Genomic DNA, 25,164 nt, shown 5'->3' on the forward strand with positions numbered 1-25,164 from the left:
CAAGTGGATGGTTAGAAACCTGCTTTGTGTCTACTAATGGAAAGTCAACTTTTCGGGTCAGGACTCTTAAGTCCTGATGAAGGGCCCTGACCCGAAAAGTTGACTTTCCTGCTCCCCCGATGCTGTCTGACCTGCTGTGCTCTTCCAGCTCCACAGTTTATTGACTTTGACTTCCAACATCTGCAGTCCTTATTATCCCCTTGTGTCTACTAATACCTGACACACTCTTATTGCCACTAAGCATGTTCCATAGTGGTATGATGAAGTTTTCTTCTGAATTCCGTTTCAGGTTTGTGCCTCTTGATCGAGGGACTGATCTGTATTCTCCCTCTCTGCTATAATAACGTGCTTCTTTTATCTGCATGTCAAAGTTTATAGTGTATTGTACATTTAAAGGATAAGAATGGCTTTTAAAATTTCTTTTTACATCATATAGAACGCCAGAGATGTGCCTTGTGGATCAAGAAATTATGTGATCCATCTGGAGCTGGAGCAGGAGTAATGGGACGCAAAAACCGAAACATGTATGCTAAGCTTTTACTTCACATGCTGAGACGGGGAGTGCTCGAAGGTCCTTTCACCCACAGACCAGAACCTGGATCACTTAAAACGCTGCCTTCTTACATGGTATGAAGTGTTCATTAAAAAAATCAATAATTGCATATCAAAGGAATTTGTGTATTGCTGGACATCGGAGTGCATTTGGGAAAATTAACAAACAGTGAAATTCACAACTAATCTTGGAGGAACTGTTGGGCGAAGTTCACAGCACAGAATCAGATAAGTTAATTGTTGTTTTAAGTCTGTCCAAGAAAAAGGCTGCAGTAGTGAGTATAGTGGATTCTTTCTTGATTATATATTTTTGGAGATAAGTCTCTTGATTAAACTTAAAATGTAAGCCATAGCTATTAATTTAACCTGGGGCAGTGTTTGTCGAGGAATAGGGCGGTGTTATTTTCTGGGTCTGTAGATTGTGAAGGAGCAAAAATGGCCTTTGCGGTGATATGTACTTCTTGTCAGATGTGGGAGTTTAAAGGGAGTTTAAAGAAAGTTTAAGGGTCACTGCGGATTATATCTGCCATAAATGCTGTTGGATGTGAATCTTATCAGATCGAGTGGATGGTTTGGAGAGACAGATGCGATGAGGAATTTGCAACAGCAACAGTATGTGATGGATGGCAGTGATAGGAAGGGGGGAAAGTCTCCGATACAGTCACATAGATGGGTTAACTCCAGGAAGGGTAAGAGAGGTAGACAGCTAGTGCAGGAGTCTTTTATGGATATACCCATTTCAAACAGGTATGCTGTTTTGGAAAATGTAGGGGGTGATGGATTCTCAGGGGAACATAGCACGAACAGCCAAGTTTCTGGTATTGAGACTGGCTCTAATGCAACGAGGGGTACGTTGGCTTCCAAGAGATCAATTGTGTTAGGGGATTCTGTAGTCAGAGGTACAGACAGACGTTTCCGTGGCCAGCAGAGAAAAAGCAGAATGGTGTGTTGTTTCCCTGGTGCCAGGATCAAGGATGTCTAAGAGGGTGCAACGACATTGGAAGGGAAAAGTTTGAGACTTGAAGGGAGATTACAGAGAGTTAGGCAGAAATTTAAAAAGGGTAGTAATATCTGGATTACTCTCAGTGCTACGAGCGAGTGGAGCAGGAATAGGAGGATAGAGCAGATGAATGCATGGCTGAGGAGCTGGTGTATGGGAGATGGATTCACATTTTTGGTTCTATGGAATCTCTTTGAGGTAGAGGTGACCTGTACAAGAAGGACGGATTGCACCTAAATTGGAAGGGGACTAATATACTGGCAGGGAAATTTGCTAGAACTGCTTGGGAGGATTTAAACTAGTAACGTGGGGGGTGAGACCCAGGGAGATAGTGAGGAAAGAGATCGATCTGAGACCAGTACAGCTGAGAACAGAAGTCAGTCAAACAGTCAGGGCAGGCAGGAACAGGGTAGGACTAATAAATGAAACTGCATTTATTTCAATGCAAGGGGCGGAACAGGGAAGGCAGATGAACTCGGGGCACGGTTAGGAACATGGGACTGGGATATCATGGCAATTACGGTAACATGGCTCAGGGATGGGCAGGACTGGCAGCTTAATGTTCCAGGATACAAATGCGACAGGAAGGATAGAAAGAGAGGCAAGACAGGAGGGGGAGTTGCACTTTTGATAAAGGATAACATTACAGCTGTGCTGAGGGAGGATATTCCTGGAAACACACCCAGGGAAGTTATTTGGGTGGAACTGAGAAGCAAAGGGATGATCACCTTATTGGAATTGTATTATAGACTCACCAATAGTCAGAGGGAAATTGAGAAACAAACTTGTAAGGAGATCTTAGCTATCTGTAAGAATAATAGGGTAGTTATGGTAGAGGATTTTAACTTTCCAAACATCGACTGTGACTGCCGTAGTGTTAAAGGTTTAGATGCAGAGGAATTTGTTAAGTGTATACAAGACAATTGTCTGATTCAGTATGTGGACTTACCTACTAGAGAAGGTGCAAAACTTAACCTAGTCTTGGGAAATAAGGTAGGGCAGGTGACTGAGGTGTCAGTGGGGGAGCACTTTGGGGCCAGTGACCATAATTCTATTAGTTTTAAAATAGTGATGGAAAAGGATAGACCAGATCTAAAAGCTGAAGTTCTAAATTGGAGAAAGGCCAATTTTGATGGTATTAGGCAAGAACTTGCGGAAGCTGATTGGAGGCAGATGTTCGCAAGTCAAGGGACGGCTGGAAAATGGGAAACCTTCAGAAATGAGATAACAAGAATCCAGAGAAAGTATATACCTGTCAGGGTGAAAGGGAAGGCTGGTAGGTATAGGGAATGCTGGATGTCTAAAGAAATTGAGGATTTGGTTAAGAAAAAGAAGGAAGCATATGTTAGGTATAGACAGGATAGATCGAGTGAATCCTTAGAGTATAAAGAAAGTAGCAGTATACTTAAGAGGGAAATCAGGAGGGCAAAAAGGGGACATGAGATAGCTTTGGCAAATAGAATTAAGGAGAATCCAAAGAGTTTTTACAAATATATTAAGGACAAAAGGGTAACTAGGGAAAGATCAGCAAGGCGGCCTTTTGTGGAGCCACAGATAATGGATGAAATACTATATGAATATTTTGCATCAGTATTTACTGTGGAAAAGGATATGGAAGATATAGACTGTAGGGAAATAGATGGTAACATCTTGCAAAATGTCCAGATTACAGAGGAGGAATTGCTGGATGTCTTGAGATGGTTAAAAGTGGATAAATCCCCAGGATCTGATCAGGTGTATACGAGAACTCTGTGGGATGCTAGAGAAATGATTGCTGGGCCTCTTGCTGAGATATTTGTATCATCGATAGTCACAGGTGAGGTGCCTGAAGACTGGAGGTTGGCAAACGTGGTGCCACTGTTTAAGAAGAGTGGTAAAGACAAGCCAGGGAACTATAGACCGATGAGCCTGACCTCGGTGGTGGGCAAGTTGTTGGAGGGACAGGATCTGCATGTATTTGGAAAGGCAAGGACTGATTCGGAATAGTCAACATGGCTTTGTGCGTGGGAAATCATGTCTCACAAACTTGATTGAGTTTTTTGAAGAAGTAACAAAGAAGACTGATGAGGGCAGAGCAGTAGATTGATCTATATGGACTTCACTAATGCGTTCGACAAGGTTCCCCATGGGAGACTGATTAGAAAGGCTAGATCTCATGGAATACAGGGAGAACTGGCCATTTGGATACAGAACTAGCTCAGAGGTAGAAGACAGAGGGTGGTGGTGGAGTGTTGTTTTTCAGACTGGAGGCCTGTGACCAGTGGAGTGCCACAAGGATCGGTGTTGGAATTTGGATGTAAGCATAAGAGGTACAGTTAATAAGTTTGCAGATGACACCAAAATTGGAGGTGTGGTGGACAGCGAAGAGGGTTACCTCCGATTACAACAGGATCTGGACCAGATGGGCCAATGGTCTGAGAAGTGGCAAATGGAGTTTAATTCAGATAAATGTGAGATGCTGCATTTTGGGAAAGCAAATCTTAGCAGGACTTATGCATTTAATGGTAAGTCCTAGGGAGTGTTGTTGAACAAAGAGACCTTGGAGTGCAGGTTCATAGCTCCTTGAAAATGGAGTCGCAGGTAGATAGGACAGTGAAGAAGGCATTTGGTGTGCTTTCCTTTATTGGTCACAGTATTGAGTGCAGGAGTTGGGAGTCATGTTGCGGCTGTACAGGACATTGATTAGGCCCCTGTTGGAATATTGCATGCAATTCTGGTCTCCTTCCTATCGGAAAGATGTTGTGAAACTCGAAAGGGTTCAGAAAAGATTTACAAGGATGTTGCCAGGGTTGGAGGATTTGATCTACAGGGAGAGGCTGAACAGGCTGGGGCTGTTTTCCCTGGAGCGTCGGAGGCTGAGGGGTGACTTATCGAGGTTTACAAAATGATGATGGGCATGGATAGGGTAAATAGGCAAAGTCTTTTCCCTGGGGTGGGGGAGTCCAGAACTAGAGGGCATAGGTTTAGGGTGAGAGGGGAAAGATATAAAAGAGACCTAAGGGGCAACGTTTTCACACAGAGGGTGGTACGTGTACCAGCCTCCACACAGAGGAAGTGGTGGAGGCTGGTACAATTGCAACATTTAAGAGGCATTTGGATGGGTATTTGAATAGGAAGGGTTTGGAGGGACATTGGCTGGGTGCTGGCAGGTGGGACTAGATTGGGTTGGGATATCTGGACGGGTTGGACCGAAGGGTCTGTTTCCATGCTGTACATCTCTATGACTCTAAATGAAGGTAAATTCTGTATGTGACTTCTCTTTTTTTTTGTGTGACTTCTAAGGGTTATACCATTATTAACATAATTTGGTGTCCCTGCTTTCATTTATTCATTCATGGGATGTGCAAAATGTTGACAAGGGCAGCATTTGTTGCCCATCTCTAGTTGCCCTTGAACTGAGTGGCTGAGGTTTTACTGCAATGAATGACCATTTCATAAATACAACCAAAGTGCTGGAGAAGCTCAGCAGATCTGGCAGCATCTGTGGAAAGAGATAACTAGATTTAATGTTTCATGTGTAATATGACTCTTCTTCAGAGCTGGGGAGTTATTGGATTCAAAACATTCCTAAATGTTACTCACAACTTGTAAGCCCAAACCTGGGTAAAATCCAAATTTTGTCACATTTGATCATGGACCGCTTCAACATCTGAGGAGTCACGACTGGCCAATGAATATCGGACTATCATTGGTGAATATCCCCACTTTCGAATTTATGATGGAAGGAAGGTCATTAATGAAGCAGCTGAAGACGGTTGTGTCTTAGGACACTACCCTGAGGAACTCATGCATAAATGTCCTGGAGCTGAGATGACTTTGAAGGAGTAACCAGGAAAGTAGATGAGGGCAATGTGGTAGACATTGTCTCCATGGACTTTAGCAAGGCCTTTGACCAGATACTCCAGGTTAAATGTTGGGTAAGGTTAAATCTCATGGGATCCAGGGAGAGCTGGCCAATTGGATACAAAATTTGCTTGAAGGTAGAAGACAGGAGTTGGGGATAGAGGTTTGTTTTCAACTTGGGAGGCCTGTAATGATTGGTGTACCACAGGAATCGGTGCTGGTTCTTCTGTTGTTTGTCATTACTGCAAATGATTTAGATGAGAATTTAGGAGGAATGGAGAGTAAGTTTGTGGATGACACCAAGATTGCTGGTATAGTGGACGGTGAAGAAGGGTATCTGGGAATACAACGAGATCTTGATCAGCTGGGCAGTGAGTTGAGGAACGGCAGATGGAGTTTAATTTAGATAAATGCAGTTGTTGCACTTTGGTAGTCAATGTTAGGTACCTGGGAAGTGTTATAGAACAAAGTTATCTAGGGTTACAGGTTCATAACTCCTTGAAAGTGGAGACAGCTGTAGTCAAGTTGGTGAAGAAGGCTTTCGATGTGCTGGCTTTCATCTGTCAGAGCATTGAGTACAGGAGTTGGGGCGTTTTGTTGCAGCTGTACAAGATATTGATAAGTCCACATTTGGAGTACTGCATGCAATTCAGGTCACACTACTATAGAAAAAATATTATTAAACTGGAAATAGTGTAGAAAAGATTTACTAGGATGCTGTGTGGATTGGAAGATTTGAGTTATGAGGAGAGGCTGGGGCTATTTTCCCCTGGAGCATAGGAGACTAGAGGCAGAGTTAAGGTAGATAGCCAACAGCTTTTATCCATGGCTGGGGGGGCATGGGCTCTAAAATTAGAGGACATAGGTTTAAGGTGAGAGGGGGAAGATTCAAAAGGGTCCAGAGGGGCAGTTGTTTTCACACAGGGTGGTGAATGGCTGGAACAGTCTACCAGAGTTAGTGGTGTAGGTGAGTACTATTTTGTCATTTAATAAACACTTGGATAGGTACATGGATGGAATAGGTATGAGGGAGAGAGACCAAACTTAGCCAAATGGGGCTAGATTAATTGTGAAAACTGGGCTGCATGGACAAGTTGGGTTGAAGGGCCTGTTCACAAGTTATAAACCTTTTATGTGCTGCAAGACATGCTGAGCTTCTCCAGTGGTGGGCGGCACAGTGGTTAGCACTGCTGCCTCACAGCGCCAGAGACCCGGGTTCAATTCCCGCCTCAGGCGACTCTCTGTATGTAGTTTGCACGTTCTCCCCGTGTCTGCGTGGGTTTCCTCCGGGTTCTCCAGTTTCCTCCCACAGTCCAAAAATGTGCGGGTTAGGTGAATTGGCCAAGTTAAATTGCCCGTAGTGTTAGGTGAAGGGATAAGTGTAGGGGAATGGGTCTGGGTGGGTTGTGCTTCGGTGGGTCGGTGTGGACTTGTTGGGCTGAAGGGCCTGTTTCCACACTAAGTAATCTAATCTAATCTAATCTGTTTTTATTTCAAGTCTCCAGCATCTGTAATATTTTGTTTTCAATGACCAGTTTCACAGTAACCAATAGATTAGCCTTCAACTTCACATTTCATTACTTGCTTAAATTTCATCAGATGCCATCATTGGATTTGGGGCATTATAGAATTCAGATTTCAGAATACACAGACAGTAGTTGAATTTGCTCTCAAAGTCTCAACTCACCAGACAACATTCAACCATTGTAAAGGAAAAAATGACCCTACATGTGGTAGACAGAATCTGTGAAGAGCTGCTCCCCAGTTGGAAATTCTTTCTTTCCAGTTCCTGTAATAAGATTTGGTCTGTCTCAAGCTCCTTTACTCTCAGGTTTCTTCACTACCAGCCTTGTTGCTGTTAAAGTGACAGAATAGTGATTGGTGGAGCAGCAAGAATGAGTACCCAATGAGTTAGGGTCATTCTGCTGGTCTGAGTGTGGGATGCTGAGTTAGGCTGGAGCTGTCGGGTTGATGGACTTATGGACCTACTGTCTCCGAATGCTGTATTGACTTGAGTGAATGCATTATTTGATCTGTGTTGTACTTTTGGCAAACATGGTTGAGCTTGTACAGTTTTGGTTGTCCTGCCATAGGGAGAATGGTATTAAATTGGAGAGGGTTCAGAAAAGGTTTACTAGGATGTTGCCGGGACTGGAGGGTTTGAATTTGAATTGGATAGGCTGGGACATTTTTCACTGGAGCGTAGAAAGTCGAGGAATGATCCTGTAGAGGTTTAAAAAATCATGAGGGGCATAGATGAGGTGAATAGCAAAGGTTTTTTCCTGAGGTTGGGGAAGTTCAAATTAGGGGGCAGATTTTTAAGGTGTGAGGGGAAAGAATTAAAAGGAACCTGGAGGGCAGGTTCACATACAGGCTTGTATATGCATTGAACTGCCAAAAAGAGTGATATATACTGGTACAGTTATAACATTTAAAAGACATTTGGGTAGGTACATGAAGACGAAAGGTTTAGAGGGGTATGGGCAAAGCACAGGCAAGTGAGACTAGTTCAGTTTGGGAAACTTTGTTGGCATGGATGAGTTGGACCAAAGGTTCTATGGTTCTATGACTCTGACTTATTTTAGGAGACATTTTCAAATTTGGAGGAGTAGAGCTTACCCATCTTCTCCATTAACGTTTTCTGAAAATCTGGGACAAATTAAATCTCTGCTGATCTCAGGGATGCTGCCAATTAAAAAACCTTTCTACACCCTTGTTAAATTTTCTCAATGTCCTGAGATCCACTGCACTCTAAGGTGGTAAATGCAACAGTTTTATGACCCTTTTTGAGAGAAGTAATTTCTCCTCCTGTTTGTTTTTAAATCTGTTACGCCTTATTCTAAAACTATCTTTCTTTCTAGATTGCCTCACAAGAGGAAACAGCCTTTGTCATTCCCTTTAGCATGTTATATACTTCAATTCTATTTTCTCTCATTTTTCTAAACTCTACAAAGTATTGACCTAAACTACTCATCTTCTCCTCATAAAACAAATCCTCCACCTCTAGAATCAATCCCGTGAATCTCCTTTGAACTGTCTTCAATGCAATGACATCCTCCCCTCAAGTAAGGGGACCAAACGTTTATGCACGTACTCCTGGTGGGGTCTCACTAATGCCTTGTACAGTTGCGGAAACAGTTCCATCCTTATATACTCTATTCCTTTAGCAATAAATGCCAAAGTTCCATTTATCTTTCTTATATACCACCATTTCAACAAAATGAGCATGAAAGTTTTTCCTAATTGGTCTCATTGTACACAAGTCAAAAGCAAGACATTTGTAAAGACTTCCTAGTATTCAAGTAGTTAAGAGCAGATAGGATATCACTTTTAGTATTTGAACCAAGACTACATAGTGCAGAATGTATAGTATATATTAATTTTATTCTTTTACTGCCTCCTTTCTATTCGGACTCCTGGTTCATTTTCAACCTCTGCTCGTGCAAATGCTCCATTGTAGCTGTCTGTGATGAAGTGCGTAAAAGTAGTTGGCACCTTGTTGCGCTACAATGATTTGAGGGCTGCAACATTTGATTTAGCGTAGCATTGCCAAAGGACTAATATATAATGCAGGCTAGTTGCTGTATAGTCAAGAAGTGATTGTCTCTCCTGGCTATAATGAACAATTATTATGGAACTATGTGGTCATTTAATGCGTGGTTTCATGCTGTGCTGCGAGTTTGAGTACTTTACAGACAATGTAAGGAGAAGACAAAGTCAAGTAATGTTTTCAGACTTCAATTTCAAAGTAACACTGATATACATGGCAACCATAGTTATGCAAGGCTCATTGTTATATTAGGTAAGGACTAATTTATCATTGTGTCTTTATGTCTATGTAGGTCTCCCAGTCTAGAGTTCAAGTGTAGCCTAGTGTAGTTTTTTTTTCCAGTTTGTTCTAACTCCAACTATCCTCTGATATTTATCCCTGGTGATCTGCAGCTCTGTGACATCATTGTAAAATTATTCTAGTGTCTTGAAACCTCAGCTAACATGTAGTGTTGGGCATTTTATCAATCTTGGAAAGAACTCAATAAAATTAAAGAAAAGAATATAATATGAATTATCTCAAGGTTATCAACACTGATGAATTGTGAAGTCACTGTTGAATGAAGCATATAATCTCACGGAAGTCTCAGTAAATTAATTCAGTTTTTGTTTCTTTTATTAATTGCAGTCAATATACTTTGATGAGCCCAGCTTTTCAAAACCACTTGATCATGGAACTGAAGGATTACCAGACTGGGTAACAGGAGAGCTGGGTTCAGGGGATTCAAAATCCAGTGGCTCCTGGAGAAGTGGCTCTAAAGATAATGAATCTTCTGACTTTCCACGTGTTGTTCACAGGTCTGTTTTATTAAAAACAAATCTATTTTAGGTCCTGTTACACTTTCTCCTGATGTACTGAATATAAAATTTCAACAGCCCTACTATCTGCCTAACTTTTACTGTTGTGCCGAGGAACTCCAGTAGGTCCCACATGAGGAAATAGTTGATAGGAAACACCGATTTGAATCTTATTTGTCTCAGGTTGCATTGATTCTGGTTAGTGCTGTGATTGAAGTAATTTGAAGAGGAAGTTCACCTTAAACCATTTGTTATTTTGTCCAGCTCAAAAACAAACCACAGTATTCTGTGCACATTGGATGACTTAAGTACTTCGTCTAAATTGAGTAAATTAATAATCATGACAGTTTTGTCGAATTCATTCCAATATAGATCAAGCTATTTATACAAGATTACATAAGTGGTATTGATGAAATTGGTCATGTGTTGCTGAACCATGCAACCTAGCAAGTTCCAGATTCAGTTACCAGTCCATACTGATTGAATTAACTGATCTTCGATAATATTGTGGCAGGTCACTCTGGATTCTGATTTTTGTCAAGCCTGACTTGTTAAAAAGTGTGTGTGTCAAGTCAGGATCAGACAAAGCTGTGAATCAGAACATTCTGATGCAAGGTCATCATTGACCTTAAAAACAACTGTTTCTCTCTCAACTGCTAACTGACATGCTGACTGTTTTCAGCATTTTAGATTCTTATTTCTCATTCCTAGCAGCTGTGGTGTTTTGCTGTTGTTTATTATCCTTGATGTTCTGATCAATATTTATCCTTCAATCAACATCTTAACAAACTTTAGTTCTTTGGGGAGCAGAGCTGCACCAATATGTTAGAGCTGTATGAAAAAGTTTAAGACAGAGGAACTTAGCAGTGATGAAAATGACAAGGTAAAAGATCTTCACTATGTTAGCATCAAAAATACTCAAATAAAACCTGGTTTACTTTCTGTAAAGAGATTAAATATGGGGTCTGCTCTGTTGCAAATGCAGTGAAAGACATTGGAATGATTGTCTCTTTAATTCAAGTCAGAAATAGAGTAAATACTGACCCTGTAGTGGATGATTGGATAACATTTAACATAATGGTACATTGTACAAGGTAGAATTGTTCTTCCCAGAGCAAAAAAGTATAAGAGTTATTTAAAGGTTACAGAAGATAACTTAAGAGTTACTTCCAAAGTGGCGAGAAGTTTTAAGAATGGTTGGAAAAGATGTGTGTGTTTTCAGAATTCACATAGATGTAATCATTATAATCTATGACAGAATTTCTCATCTTCAAATAACTGTCCAACTCACCAGTTTTTGAATTGTTTATGGAATCAGATTCCACCATTTCTTCCATTAGGTCTAACATAACTGGATTTGAGCAACCCAGTGAAAAAGACTTTGCTTCATCTCCCCTCCAAGTCTAAATGACTTGTATGTATTGACTTACTCACCATAGAGACTATCTACTCTGTCAAAGCTTTTCATCACTTTGAAACCCTTTGTTAAGTCATTCATTTTCTCTTCCACCCTAAGAAGGGTGCTACAGTGGCTCAGTGGTTAGCATCGCTGCCTCACAGTGCCAGGGACCCAGGTTTGATTCCAGCATCAGGCGACTTGTCTGTGTGGAAATTGCACATTCTCCCCATGTTTGTGCGGGTTTCCTCCAGCTGCTCCGGTTTTCTCCCACAATCCAAAGATGTGCAAGTTAGTAGAATTAGCAATGCTAAATTGCCAATAGTGTTCAGGGATGTGTAGGTTAGGTGCATTAGTCAGGTGTAGAGTAATGTGTCTGGGACGGTTACTCTTCAGAGGGTCGGTGTAGACTTGTTGGACCAAGTGGCCTGTTTGCACACTATAGGGAATTTATGATTCTATCTTTTCTATTTGTCAGTGTCTGCTGTGCACAAATGAGCTCTCTCTTATTGTTAAAATATTATTTCAAAGTGACCCTGAAAGTTTACATCAGTTTTTGTTCATCATCTTTTAGTTATCAATTCCACATTAGTACGTACTGACTTAATTCCTTTGTGAGTTACTTTTATAACCATATGTTTCTTGAAGCATGGCTCAGAAATAGCAACCTTGATTCTGAGTTAAAACCCAGGATACAAGACAAACACTTGAGTTTTTTTTTGAGGTTTATATGGTGTCAAAAGTTTAAATTCTTAATATGCTTCATGGGTTCTATATTGTTTTGTGTAAAATGTGGCCATGTTCCCTGGGATTCTATTTTGGAACGTTCTGGGTGTCTGTTCAAACTGGATTTTGTTTAGCAGTACTGCATATTGAACTCAAGGTGGAGCTGCATATCCAATTAATCCTTGAATTCGTTTTAGGAATTTCCGCAACCTTTTTTGTATGTGATTGTGTATGCATTCTTCACATTATTTAAATTGATTTTTTCTATATTCGATTCTGTACTCATTGTTTTTAGTTCTGTCATTTAATCATAAAATTTAATGGTCTTGCATATATTTCAGACATTAGTTACGTTCAGTTCATTTTTCTATTATTACTTCACAATAAAAATTGTAAGAAAAATGTAGGAATTTAGCCTTCAATTATCTTGCTTTATAATTAATAACTTGTAAAGACTGTGCTCTTTATTGTTGCACTATGCACTGAAGCAAGAGAAAACTGTTTTGAAACCCAGAGATTTACAAGCTGGCTGTGTGTTTTGAAAGTATGGAATTTGATGTTTATTGTGAATTCTGTTTATGTAACAATGGGTTCCAGTAATGTGCAAATAAACCGGAGATGAAGGGTTATTTACAAGTGAAGTTGATTGGTTTGTGGATTAGGGACTAATTATCAGACAAAGGACCTCTGCTTAACAACAGCATGGTGATTGGTTGTCACTTCGGTGAACAGTTTGGGCTGTGAACAAGGTAGAGAGAGTTTAGCTAGAACAGGAGAGAATCCAGCAAAGATACAGCAGCCAAAGGAAGCACTTTCCATCTCTGCAGTAAGGCACTTGAAGAAAACCAGCTTATTCTTCAGCAAATGCTGCAAGTTGTGACTTTGAATTGGATAAGACGGAGCACTTCCATGAGTGAATCAGCCACCACTTGCCTCTTCCAAACCATTGGAAGCATTTAGAAGGAGAAACCTTCAGATCAGCAAGAACCGACTCAATGTATCTTGGGAGTTTATTAAGGGTTTAGAATTTTCACTTGTCGGGTTTAATTAATTTTTGTTTAATTGTTACTTGTAGCTAGAATTTAATGATGTAATAAATAATGATTCCTTGTTAAGTACAGAGACCTGGCCCATGTTTTCTATCAACCTGGGTCTGAAAATTGGGTAGCTTGGGGATTTTATGTATTTCTTTTAAAATGTTAATTTTTGTGGCAACTCCTGAAGTAGTGAAGCTTATTTTCTACCCCAGCGAGTCATGATAAAGTTTGATGATCTTGACTGGGTTTAGATTTGTTGTATTTGATTTGAAACCTTTGCAATGAGGATTTGGGTGTGGTATTGGTAAATAATATTGGTGAAGGAAAATACCAGATTCTGCAATGGCACCAGAAACAACAAAGGCTTTCCTACAAGTGGCAGAGTTGTCAGTTGGTCATTTTAAGAGAATTTTTAAAACTCAAGTTGATTTTGATGAGTAAACAGGAGGTATTATTGACTGACAGAGCTAGAAAGTTAAAAATATTCAAGATACTAGCATAGCACTTAGGTTTAGAGGAAGTACAGAAGAGTCCAAGTACTTGGGATGGTGAAATGTCACAATCCGTTGGTAATCAGTTACAATTAAAGTTGTTAGAGCATAAATGAAGAATGAAAACAAGTGGAGTTGGAATTCCAACTGGAAGAGAAAGGTAAGGAGAAAGCTGTGCACCTTTAGATTAGGATTACAAAGGGAAAGAGAACAAAGATGAGAGAAAGAGAGAGAATGTAAATATCAGCTTAAATTGGCATTCCTCCAATTTACAAGCATTAATACAAAAGCGAACTGGTGTGCAACTGTAATTTCTCATCCTGAAGATGGCACACTTACTTCAGTGCAATACCAAGGATATTCAAACTAGAATAAAGAAAAACTTGCTTTCACAACCTCAGGACAATTGCTCCATCTACATGGGTGCAAAGCCATGCAGCAATCCAGATCTTACCCTGAAGAGAACACTGGCACACAAGTGCCTTTAAGATATGTGCACGTGCGATTGATAATCAATCAAAAGAGTATGCAACAGATTGGCCATGCCCTAAATGTTCATTGTTTGTTTCCCTTGCTGTCACCCTTCATGTTATTTCCAGAATATCTTGTCGTAGAGTCATAGAGATGTACAGGACAGAAACAGCCCCTTCGGTCCAACTTGTCCATGCTACCAGCTATCTCAACCCAATGTAGTCTCACCTGCCAGCATCGGGCCCATATCCCTCCAAAGCCTTCCTATTCATGTACCCATTCAGATGCCTTTTAAATGTTGCAATTGTACCAGCTTCCACCACTTCCTCTAGCAGCCCATTCCATACACATACTACTTTCTGAGTGGAAATGTTGCCCCTTAGATCTCTATTATTTATTTCCCCTTTCACCCTGAACCCATGCCCTCTAGTTCTGGACTGTCCACCCCAGGGAAGAGACTTTGCCTACTTGTCCCTCAGGCTTCCCTGAATAGGATAAGATGTACATGTACAGTAGTGCCTTGATTTACGAACTTAATCTGTTCCGGTACCCGGTTCACGAACTGAAAAGTTCACGAACTGAATCAATTTTTCCCATTGTTCAATTAGCGTAAGAATGCATGGACATAGCAACGCATGCTGTTCACAGCGCACGCACCAAAGACAAACTGAATGAGATCACGCGGGGCCTGAGAGCTTTTGCGTTCAATAAGCGCGAAGCAAAGCAGAACAATGAAACTACGTGGTCGCACACGGGCTTTTTGTGTTCGTACCTTCGTTCGTACTTTGAATTTTGTACGTAAAGTTGAAGCAAAATTTTACGTACAATCCTGTTCGTAAACCGATTTGTTCATGAACAGGGTCGTTCGTATGTCGAGGCACTACTATATTTGGAAAGGCAAGGACTGATTAAGGATAGACAGCATGGCTTTGTGCGTGGAACATCATGTCTCACAAACTTGATTGAGTTTTTTGAAGAAGTAACAAAGAAGATTGAGGGCTGAGCAGTAGATGTGATCTACATGCACTTCAGTAAGGCATTCGACAAGGTTCCCCATGGGAAACTGACAACAAGGTTAGATCTCACGGAATACAGGGAGAGCTAGCCATTTGGATACAGAACTGGTTCAAAGGTAGAAGACAGAGGATGGTGTGGAGGGTTGTTTTTCAGACTGGAGGCCTGTGACCAGTGGAATGCCACAAGGATCGGTGCTGGGTCCTCTACTTTTTGTCATTTACACAAATGATTTGGATGCGAGCGTAAGAGGTACAGTTAGTAAGTTTGCAGATGACACCAAAATTGGAGGTGTCGTGCACAGCGAAGAGGGTTACCTCAGATTACAACAGGATCTGGACCAGATGGGCCAATGGGCTGAGAAGTGGCAGATGGAGTTTAATTCAGATAAATGTGAGGTGCTGCATTTTGGGAAAGCAAATCTTAGCAGGACTTATACACTTAATAGTAAGGTCCTCGGGAATGTTGCTGAACAAAGAGACCTTGGAGTGCAGGTTCATAGCTCCTTGAAAGTGGACTCGCCAGTAGATAGGATCGTGAAGAAGTCGTTTGGTATGCTTTCCTTTATTGGTCAGAGTATTGAATACAGGAGTTGGGAGGTCATGTTGTGGCTGTACAGGACATTGGTGAGGCCACTGTTGGAATATTGCGTGCAATTCTGGTCTCCTTCCTATCAGAAAGATGTTGTGAAACTTGAAAGGGTTTAAAAAAGATTTACAAGGATGTTGCCAGGGTTGGAGGATCTGAGCTACTGGGAGAGGCTGAACAGGCTGGGGCTGTTTTCCTTGGAGTGTCGGAGGCTGAGGGGTGACTTATAGAGGTTTACAAAATGATGAGGGGCATGAATAAGGTAAATAGGCAAAGTTTTTTTTCCCTGGGGTCGGGGAGTCCAGAACTAGAGGGCATAGGTTTAGAGTGAGAGGGGAAAGATATAAAAGAGACCTAAGGGGCAACTTTTTCACACAGAGGGTGGTACGTGTATGGAATGAGCTGCCAGAGGAAGTGGTGGAGGCTGGTACAATTGCAACATTTAAGAGGCATTTGGATGGGTATATGAATAGGAAGGGTTTGGAGGGATATGGGCTGGGTGCTGGCAGGTGGGACTAGATTGGGTTGGGATATCTGGTCGGCATGGACAGGTTGGACCGAAGGATCCATGCTGTACATCTCTATGACTCTATGCTCCTCCTGATTTTATAAACCTCTATAAGGCCACCCCTCAGCCTCCAATGCTCTAGGGAAAACAGCCCCAGCCTTCTCAACCTCTCCCTATAGCTCAAATCCTCCAACCCTGGCAACGTCCTTGTAAATCTTTTCTGAACCCTTTCAAGTTTCACAACTTCCTTCCAGAATTGTGGCCTCACCAATGACCTGTGCAGCTGCAACATGACCTCACAACTCCTATACACAATACTCTGACCAATAAAGGAAAACTTGTCAAAATCCTTCTTCACTATACTATCTACCTGTGACTCTACTTTCAAGGAACTATGAACCTGCACTCCAAATTCTCTTTGTTTAGCAACATTCCCTAGGACCTTACCATTAAGTCCTCTTAAGATTTGCTTTTCCAAAATGCAGAACCTCACATTTGTCTCAATTAAACTCCATCTCCCACTCCTCAGCCCATTGGCCCATCTGATCCAGATCCTGTGGTAATCTGAGGTAACCTCCTTCGCTTTCCACTTACATCTCCAATTTTGGTGTCATCTGCAAACTTACTAACTGTACCTCTTATGCTCGCATCCAAATCATTTACATAAATGATGAAAAGTAGAGGACCCAGCACCGATCTTTGTGGCACTCCACTGGTCACAGGCCTCCGGTCTGAAAAACAACCCTCCACACCACCCTCTGTCTTCTACCTTTGAGCCAGTTCTGTATCCAAATGGCTAGTTCTCCCTGTATTCCGTGAGATCTAACCAGTCCCCATGGGGAACCTTATCGGATGCCTTACTGAAGTCATGTCCACAGCTCTGTCCTCTTCAGTCCTCTTCGTTACTTTAAAAAAATGAATCAGGTTCATGAGACATGATTTCCCACGCACAAAGCCATGTTGACTATCCCTAATCAGTTCTTGCCTTTCGAAATACATGTACATCCTGTCCCTCAGGGTTTCCTCAAACAACTTGTTCACCACAGACATCAGGCTCACTGGTCTATAGTTCCCTGGCTTGTCCTTACCACCCTTTTTAAACAGTGGCATCACATTTGCCAACCTCCAGTCTTCTGGCACCTTACCTGTGACTATCGATGATGCAAATATCTCAGCAAGGGACCCAGCAATCACTTCCCTAGCTTCCCACAGCTTTCTAGGGTACACCTGATCAGGTCCTGGGGATTTATCCACTCTTATGCATTTCAAGACATCCAGCACTTCCTCTTCTGTAAATTGGACATTTTTCAAGATGCCACTATCTATTTCCCTGCATTCGATATCTTCCATGTCCTTCTCCACAGTAAACACAGACGCAAAATTCTTGCTTCGTGTCTTCCCCCATCTTCTATGGCTCCACAAAAAAGGCCATCTTGCAGATCTTTGAGGGGCCCTATTCTGTCCCTAGTTACCCTTTTGTCCTTAATGTATTTGTAAAACCCCTTTGGATTCTCTTTAATCCTATTTGCCAAAGCTATTTCATGTCCCCTTTTTGCCCTCTTGGTTTCCCTCTTAAGTAAAATCCTACTGCCTTTGTACTCTTCTAAGGATTCACTCGATCTGTCTTGTCTGTAACTGACATATGTTTCCTCCTTTTTCTTAATGAAATCCTCAATTTCTTTAGTTATCCAGCATTCCCTACAGCTACCAGCCTTTCCTTTCTCCCCAGCAGGAATATACTTTCTCTGGACTCATGTCTCATTTTTGAAGGCTTCCCGTTTTCCAGCTGTCCCTTTATCTGCGAACATCTGCCACCAATCATCTTTTGAAAGTTCTTGCCTCATACTGTCAAAATTAGCCTTCCTCCAATTGAGAACTTCAACTTTTAGATCTGATCTATTCTTTTCCATCACTGTTTTAAAACTAATAGAATTATGGCGCTGGCCCCAAAGTTCTCCCCCACTGACACCTCAGTCACTGCCTTATAGTCTCCTAGTCTTGGAACGTTGTGATTTTAAAAACTCTAATTATTGTTTTCAGATTTCTCCAAGAGCTCTCTCCAGACCTACAACCCTCTGATATCTGTGCTTAACTTGTTCTAGCCACTTAAACATCCCTTATGTTAATCGTCCCATCGCTGGTGATTGTCTCTTTCATTACCTGAATGCGAAGTTCTGGAATTTTTTCCATAGGCCTCTCCACATATCTTGCTGTCTGTCTTCCTTTGAGTTCCTTAAAACCTACCTCTTTTACCAAGCTTTTGATCATAATCAACTAATATTGCCTTGTGTGGTTCAGTGTCAGATTTTGCATCATAAACCTCCTGGGGAAACACTTCAATTTGTTTTATTACATTAAAACTGCTATTTGCATATGTTGTTGTTGAATGTAGATCTCAGACTGTTTTTCCCTTTGCTGTCCCTTCTTTCTTAGCTATTGGCTTATTTACAACTGTATTTAATTTAATTTGAGCCCACTGAGTTTTACCATTGGCCTTTATTAGTTGTGTTTGTCAAATTTTCTTCAGAAAAAAACACTCCAACAGCTGTGGTGGTGATTGATTCTCTTCCCCCCCCCCCCGCCCCAGTTATTTATCCAGTATTTCTTTATTCAGTAAGGCAGATTCAGTACAAAATATGAATCACGTGAAGAATTTTGTGTTAGTAATAGTTGTGTATTCGACCATTTCTCACATGCTTTGAATTTCAGTCGGAAATTTGCTTCTTCTGTATGTTCCGCAGTTTCAGGAATTCCAGTGTGGCTGAGAATTGCACACAATCCGATACAAATATCTGTATTCGTATACTTTTATCGGTTTCCCCATACCTTTCATTTACTCTGTATTCAATTTAAGGGAGTTGTTGACCTGGATCGATGGAAGGAGTTTACATTTCTGCAGGCTGCTGTGGGAACAGTTATTCATAAATCTGTAGGGACATAATATTTTACCATGGCTAATTCCAGGAAAATATTGCAGCAAGTGCATTATGGAGGATCCCTGCATTCTGTCTTTCGTGAATCCTCTATATTCAATTTTGAATAATCAACTTTGTCGTGCAGCTTTTATGGAAATAAACATTTTTGCTGTTAGCCCTGAGAGATATTGTGTTATGATTCTCTTTACCAACTCACTCAGAAGGGCTGTGTTTCCAATACTGCATTTCCATTCACTCATTCATAAAACAGCATTTTTGTAATACATTTTACTCTTAATAGGTCTGCTACCCCTTTTAAGAAACTTAATATAATTGCAGTGCTTCCGTGAAACTACTTGAATGAATGTGTAAGAGTTGTCAAAACTGGCGATAATAAATAAAATCTCAAGAGCTAGCTGTGGGAGATCAGTTTAATATCCTCTATACTTTAGTACTGGTATAATTTATCACTTATTTAGATCATAAATGTCTGGTATTTTTACGAAAATTACTAACTTTAAACCCAAAAGGACTAACACCTCTTAATTATGCAAGCTCAGACTGGACAGACATTCTAATCCCATCAGGAACAATAGCTAACATTTAACAAGTACTTAAACCATCTCCTGCTTCCATCAGACAGATGTCACGTAAACTTGTGTGCAATAGATACAACATGTGACACCATGGTGCTAATGTATGTAAACACTGTGTAGAAAAAAGACTATTCTAAAACTGTACTTTGTATTCCATCGCCACCTCGAACTATGCTACTGCAGATGCTCAGTAAAGAGGCTGTTTTTGCCACTTACCAATCTCGGTTCCACAGACCCATCAGGGGTTGTTGTTTCGATCAGTGTTTTCCAATTGTACAGCCAATTTAATAGCTGACTATGTGTGCAACTGTTCGCTTGAAATTTTCAGGAATTTCACAGTTAACCTCAAAATTTACCTTGTGTAACTGAAGAAGTTAGAGATAATTGAAAAGACACTTTAAGATATGTTTTCAAAATGTTGACTATGAGCTAGAATTTGAGATATTGTGATATTTGACAGCTTTGAACTTTGGGTTGAATTGTTGTTTTCTTTTCAACCTGGTGTCCAAGTATCCTTGAAAAGAGGTGAGGAGAATATCTGATGTAATTGAAATTTTAAGAATGTATGCTCACTACTTCATTGCCTAACCATCCCTTTCCCTGCTCACTGTTTGTTGCTGAACCAGATTGTTTTGCAATGCTTGACTGCCAGATAAACATCTGACTATATGCCATAGTAAAATTGTCCATTTCCAAATCCATTGCAGTACTTAACTCTACACCACTCTCTTCCCCCCCCCCCCACCCCAATTTAATTGTTGCTTTGGTGTCTCAGTTGCATAAATCATAATAACTTGGACTGTAAATCTATATTAAAATGTTAAACTCGTCAAACAAGTGTTCAGTTCCATTCAGTTATAACAGTGATTGTTACCAAGATCGCAATCACATGGTTAACTGTATGTAATATTTATTTCATCGAGACAGTTGTTTCCGATGCTTTACACTTTAAAATCAATAGAGTTTACTGCTATCTTTGTTACTTTTGAAATTCATTCTATGAAACCAAGACAATCAACACCTTGAGAGCATATCTTTAATTTAACAGTTGCCAGAACGTTTGTGATTTGATAAATTAATTCAGTAATACGATATAGAAATTATGGAATGTATTTGGGGCCCACCAAAAGTTCTGTTTGAAGTGTTCTAAAAATTAATAAAGGTATTTGTAGCTTTTAGAGAAAAGAAGGTCCATTTCCACATTATATTTTAGTAAATTGTTTAAAAGACTAATAACCGAGATCCAAACATTGCCTCTTGAAATGCATAATTGAAATTACATTTTAACGTTTTGTCTTTCAGGAATTCTGTTGCAAAACCTATTTAAACAGTACACTTTCTCTGGCAACACCCCTCAATCCTCCAGCCCCAACCCAATTTTCTGATTGGACATTTTATCCAGTACTTTGTTTTTACAGATAAGAGTAGAGAATCTAGGCTAGTTTTAAATAAATAAAAATTTGTATCAGATTTCTTTTTTTCAAGACTATCACCTCATTCCCCTATCAAGAATCACGAACCAGAGCTTTGCTTGATCTCGAGACCTGTAAACTCGAGGTATCTTCCATCCTCACCAAATAACCTTGTTAATAATTAAAGTCTGAAGATGGATTGAAAAGTAATTTGTGCCAACTGCTGCTGAAAGCTCCATCAATCAAAAGAAATAAGCCTACAATTATCACAGAAATGCGGTTGTCTTGCTAATGCCCACCTCAGCTTGGCAGGATCTTCTTTCAGCTTCTGTTCAAAAATCTTTGACTAATGCCTCCATTAGTTTCATGAATATCACTTTTTGGGCTGAACATAATGACAGGACAATATTGAAGGCTTATACTTTTTGATCTTGCACCTTCTTACCCGCTTAAAACCCTGGAGAAGATTATTTTCTTTGCCTCTGTGTTAGCAGTATTGTAAATGTGTTAAGCATATTGTGTACATTGCACACACTGTTTAAAGTGGATATTTCCCAGTGTAGTTTGTAGATATTTAGCATACTCTTTCAATTTGCCCTAGAACAAACTAATGTCTTGCTACGTTTCAAACAGGTAATGTTTTCTGTTTTAAGAAGATGATTGTCTCTTCATTGCAGATTTTAAGGTTACAGTACTAAAATTTGCGAAGGAGAGTCCAATTTGAGGTGCCTGTACTCATGTTTAAATTTTGAAGTTTTAAAAAATTTTGATTATTTATTTTTCTTCTGAGTCATTTTCTGACTCCGAAAAATAATGATAGTTGGAACTTCAGACTGGGCTTCAATTGTTTATTTTGCTGAAGTTCAAAGGTGGGAAACTAACCAATGCATAAAGAAAAATATAGCTTATCTTGAGCACATTGGAAATAAATGACAGAAGATAGTTTAAGGCATATGCGAGTTTTAAGACGAGATCATTTGGAAAATGCTCATTATTTTAGGGAAGACACTGGGCAAAGTTATTCTGTACTTTTGGAAAAGTAAATAGATCATTGTATGATTCTGCAAAGAGCCAGTTTTGTGTACACATTTGCACATTGGACAGTATATAATTCATGCATTTTATTTAAAAAATTGACCGCTTATTTGCACAAATCTTTTTCACTGAATGTAACCTTTTACAACTAATAATTCACTACAGTTTAATATTTGTAGGAACAATTAAATTGCATAGATTGTGTAAAGCAAAAAAAAAATAATGTAAGTTGTATTTTTAATTAATGAGACTGAAGTTGTTCCATTTTTATTGTGGTTACATTATTAAATGCTGCAACTTTTGAACCATTACCAATGAGTCATAGAGTCATAGAGATGTACAGCATGGAAACAGACCCTTCGGTCCAACCTGTCTATGCCGACCAGATATCCCAACCCAATCTAGTCCTGCTTGCCAGCACCTGGCCCATATCCCTCCAAACCTTTCCTATTTATATACCCATCCAAATGCCTCTTAAATATTGCAATTGTATCAGCTTCTACCACTTCCTCTAGAAGCTCATTCCATACACGTACCACCCTCTGCGTGGAAAAGTTGCCCCTTAGGTCTCTTTTCTATCTTTCCCCCCTCACCCTAAACCTATGCCCTCTAGTTCTGGACTCCCGACCTCAGGGAAAAGACTTTGGCTATTTATGCTATCCATGCCCCTCATGATTTTGTAAACCTCTATAAACCTTTATAAACCTCAACTTCCGATGCTCCAGGGAAAACAGCCCCAGCCTGTTCAGCCTCTCCCAGTAGCTCAGATCCTCCAACCCTGGCAACATCCTTGTCAATCTTTTCTGAACCCTTTCAAGTTTCACAACATCTTTCTGATAGGAAGGAGACCAGAATTGCACGCAATATTCCAACAGTGGCCTAACCAATGTCCTGTACAGCCACAACATGACCTCCCAACTCCTGTATTCAGTACTCTGACCAATAAAGGAAAGCATACCAGACGACTTCTTCATGATCCTATCTACCTGCGACTCCACTTTCAAGGAGCTATGAACCTGCACTCCAAGGTCTCTTTGTTGAGCAACACTCCCTAGGACCTTACCATTAAGTGTATAAGTCCTGCTAAGATTTGCTTTTCCAAAATGCAGCACCTCACATTTATCTGAATTAAACTTCATCTGCCACTTCTCAGCTCATTGGCCCATCTGGTCCAGATCCTGTTGTAATCTGAGATAACCCTCTTTGCTGTCCACTACACCTCCAATTTTGGTGTCATCTGCAAACTTACTAACTGTACCTCTTATGCTCGCATCCAAATCATTTATGTAAATGACGAAAGGTAGAGGACCCAGCACCAATCCTTGTGGCACTCCACTGGTCACAGGCCTCCAGTCTGAAAAACAACCCTCCACCACCACCCTCTGTCTTCTACCTTTGAGCCAGTTCTGTATCCAAATAGCTAGTTCTCCCTCTATTCCATGAGAGTAAAATAACTAATAACCTGACTTTATATTTGAAATATCTTGCTTACTGAAGACGCTTGATTTGATTAAAACATTAGGCAATGGCAATCTTTCATGTTGCAGGATTCACTGGCAGAGCCCTGTTCTAGGGAACATGCCAGTGTTTGGGTGGCATGATGGCTCAGTGGTTGGCCTCACAGCACCTGGGACTTGGGTTCGATTCCAGCTTCGGGTGACTGTCTGTGTGGAGTTTGCACATTCTCTGTGTCTGCATGGGTTTCTTCCAGGTGCTCCAGTTTCCTACCACAGTCCAAAGATGTGCAGATTGGGTGAATTGGCCATGCTAAGTTGCCTATAATGTTTAGGGATGTGTAGGTCAGATGGATTTGTAAAGGGAAATGTAGAATAATAGGGAAGGAGAATGGGTCTGGATGGGTTACTCTTCGGAGGTTTGGTGTGAACTTGTTGGGCCAAATGGCCTGTTTCCACATTGTAGGGATTCAATGATTCCTCTACCAGCTAGCCAGGAATGATTTTCTCAGGTCACCCCTCAGCCTCTGACGCTTCAGGGAAAACAGTCCCAGTCTATTCAGCCTCTCCCTGTAGCTCAAATCCTCCAACCCTGTCAACATCTTTGTAAATCTTTTCTGAACCCTTTCAAGTTTCACAAATTCTTCCAAAGGAAGGAGACCAGAATTGGATGCAGTATTCCAAAAATGGCCTAACCAATGTCCTATAAAGTGCAACATAACCTCCCAACTCCTGTACTCAATACTCTGACAAATAAAGGAAAGCATACCAAACACAGTCTTCACTAAAATCATGAGGGGCATGGATAAGCTAAATAGACAAAAGTCTTTTCCCTGGGATAGAGGAGTCCAGAACTAGAGGGCATAGGTTTAGGGTGAGAGGGGAAGATATAAAAGGGACCTAAGGGACAATCTTTTCACATAGCGTGTATAGAATGAGCTGCCAGAGGATGTAGTGGAGGCTGGTACAATTGCAACATTTAGAAATGGATCTGGATGGGTAAATGAATAAGAAAGGTTTAGAGGGATCTGGGTCAAGTGCTGGCAAATAGGACTAGATTAGGTTGGGATAACTGGTCGACACGGACAAGTTGGACTGAAGCATCTGTTTCCGTGCTATACATCTCTATGATTGTGACTCTTAACAATTGTAACTTCTCTTCGTGAGAAATCGAAGATGCAAATCTTAATGTCTTAAAATTCAATCAGAGTTTATTTGCGGTTAAAAGATGCCCTCCTCTTATGAGGCACTGAATTCTTTTCAAATGAATAAGTTTCAAACAGTGCATGTGTTCATTTCACTTGTCTGTTAGATGTGACACATCGGCATAGTACTGTTATTAAAACTGACCGTTGGACTTTTTCAAAAGTCGATCTATGTCTTTTTATCATCATTTGTTTTGTTTTGTAAATAGAAGTAGAAGGCATCAGTGTGTTTAACTCTTGACTGGGAATGCGTCAAATGTGAACAATAAAAATTTCCTGAATAACTTGAAAGGTACTTGTTCCATCTCTGGACAATGATTCAGTGGTAAAAGCAATGTCCGTTGCCTTACTGAATCAGATAAACTAGAATTACCAATTTAAATCTCCAACAGATAGGAAAGCATTAAAGACAAAAGAAATAGGCAACTTTATGATTGTGCAAACACCACATCTTTTTCTTTCCTGTATTTTTGAGTGTGAACCAACCACCTGTGCCTTCTATGAGTAAGTGAAATATCTGGAGAAGGAGAAACAAACAGCAGTATGACCTGGCAAGCTAAAAAAGAAACATCTC

At 40.4% G+C, this 25,164-nt stretch overlaps 1 protein-coding gene across 1 annotated transcript in view; it reads left to right on the forward strand.

The window, feature by feature from the left end:
• The window catches only part of cep112 (centrosomal protein 112), a 557,597-nt gene that overhangs the window by 24,989 nt on the left and 507,444 nt on the right, over window positions 1–25,164 (forward strand). Inside the window, exons 3-4 of the mRNA XM_088000744.1 lie at window positions 437–627; window positions 9,573–9,742. Of these exons, the coding sequence (XP_087856870.1) occupies window positions 437–627; window positions 9,573–9,742 (361 nt within the window). The remainder of the gene's footprint in view (window positions 1–436; window positions 628–9,572; window positions 9,743–25,164) is intronic.

This window comes from Chiloscyllium plagiosum, unplaced genomic scaffold (genome assembly GCF_037043375.1).
Source record: "Chiloscyllium plagiosum isolate Xiang-an unplaced genomic scaffold, Cpla_swu_hap1 HiC_scaffold_25, whole genome shotgun sequence".
NCBI lineage: Eukaryota > Metazoa > Chordata > Chondrichthyes > Orectolobiformes > Hemiscylliidae > Chiloscyllium > Chiloscyllium plagiosum.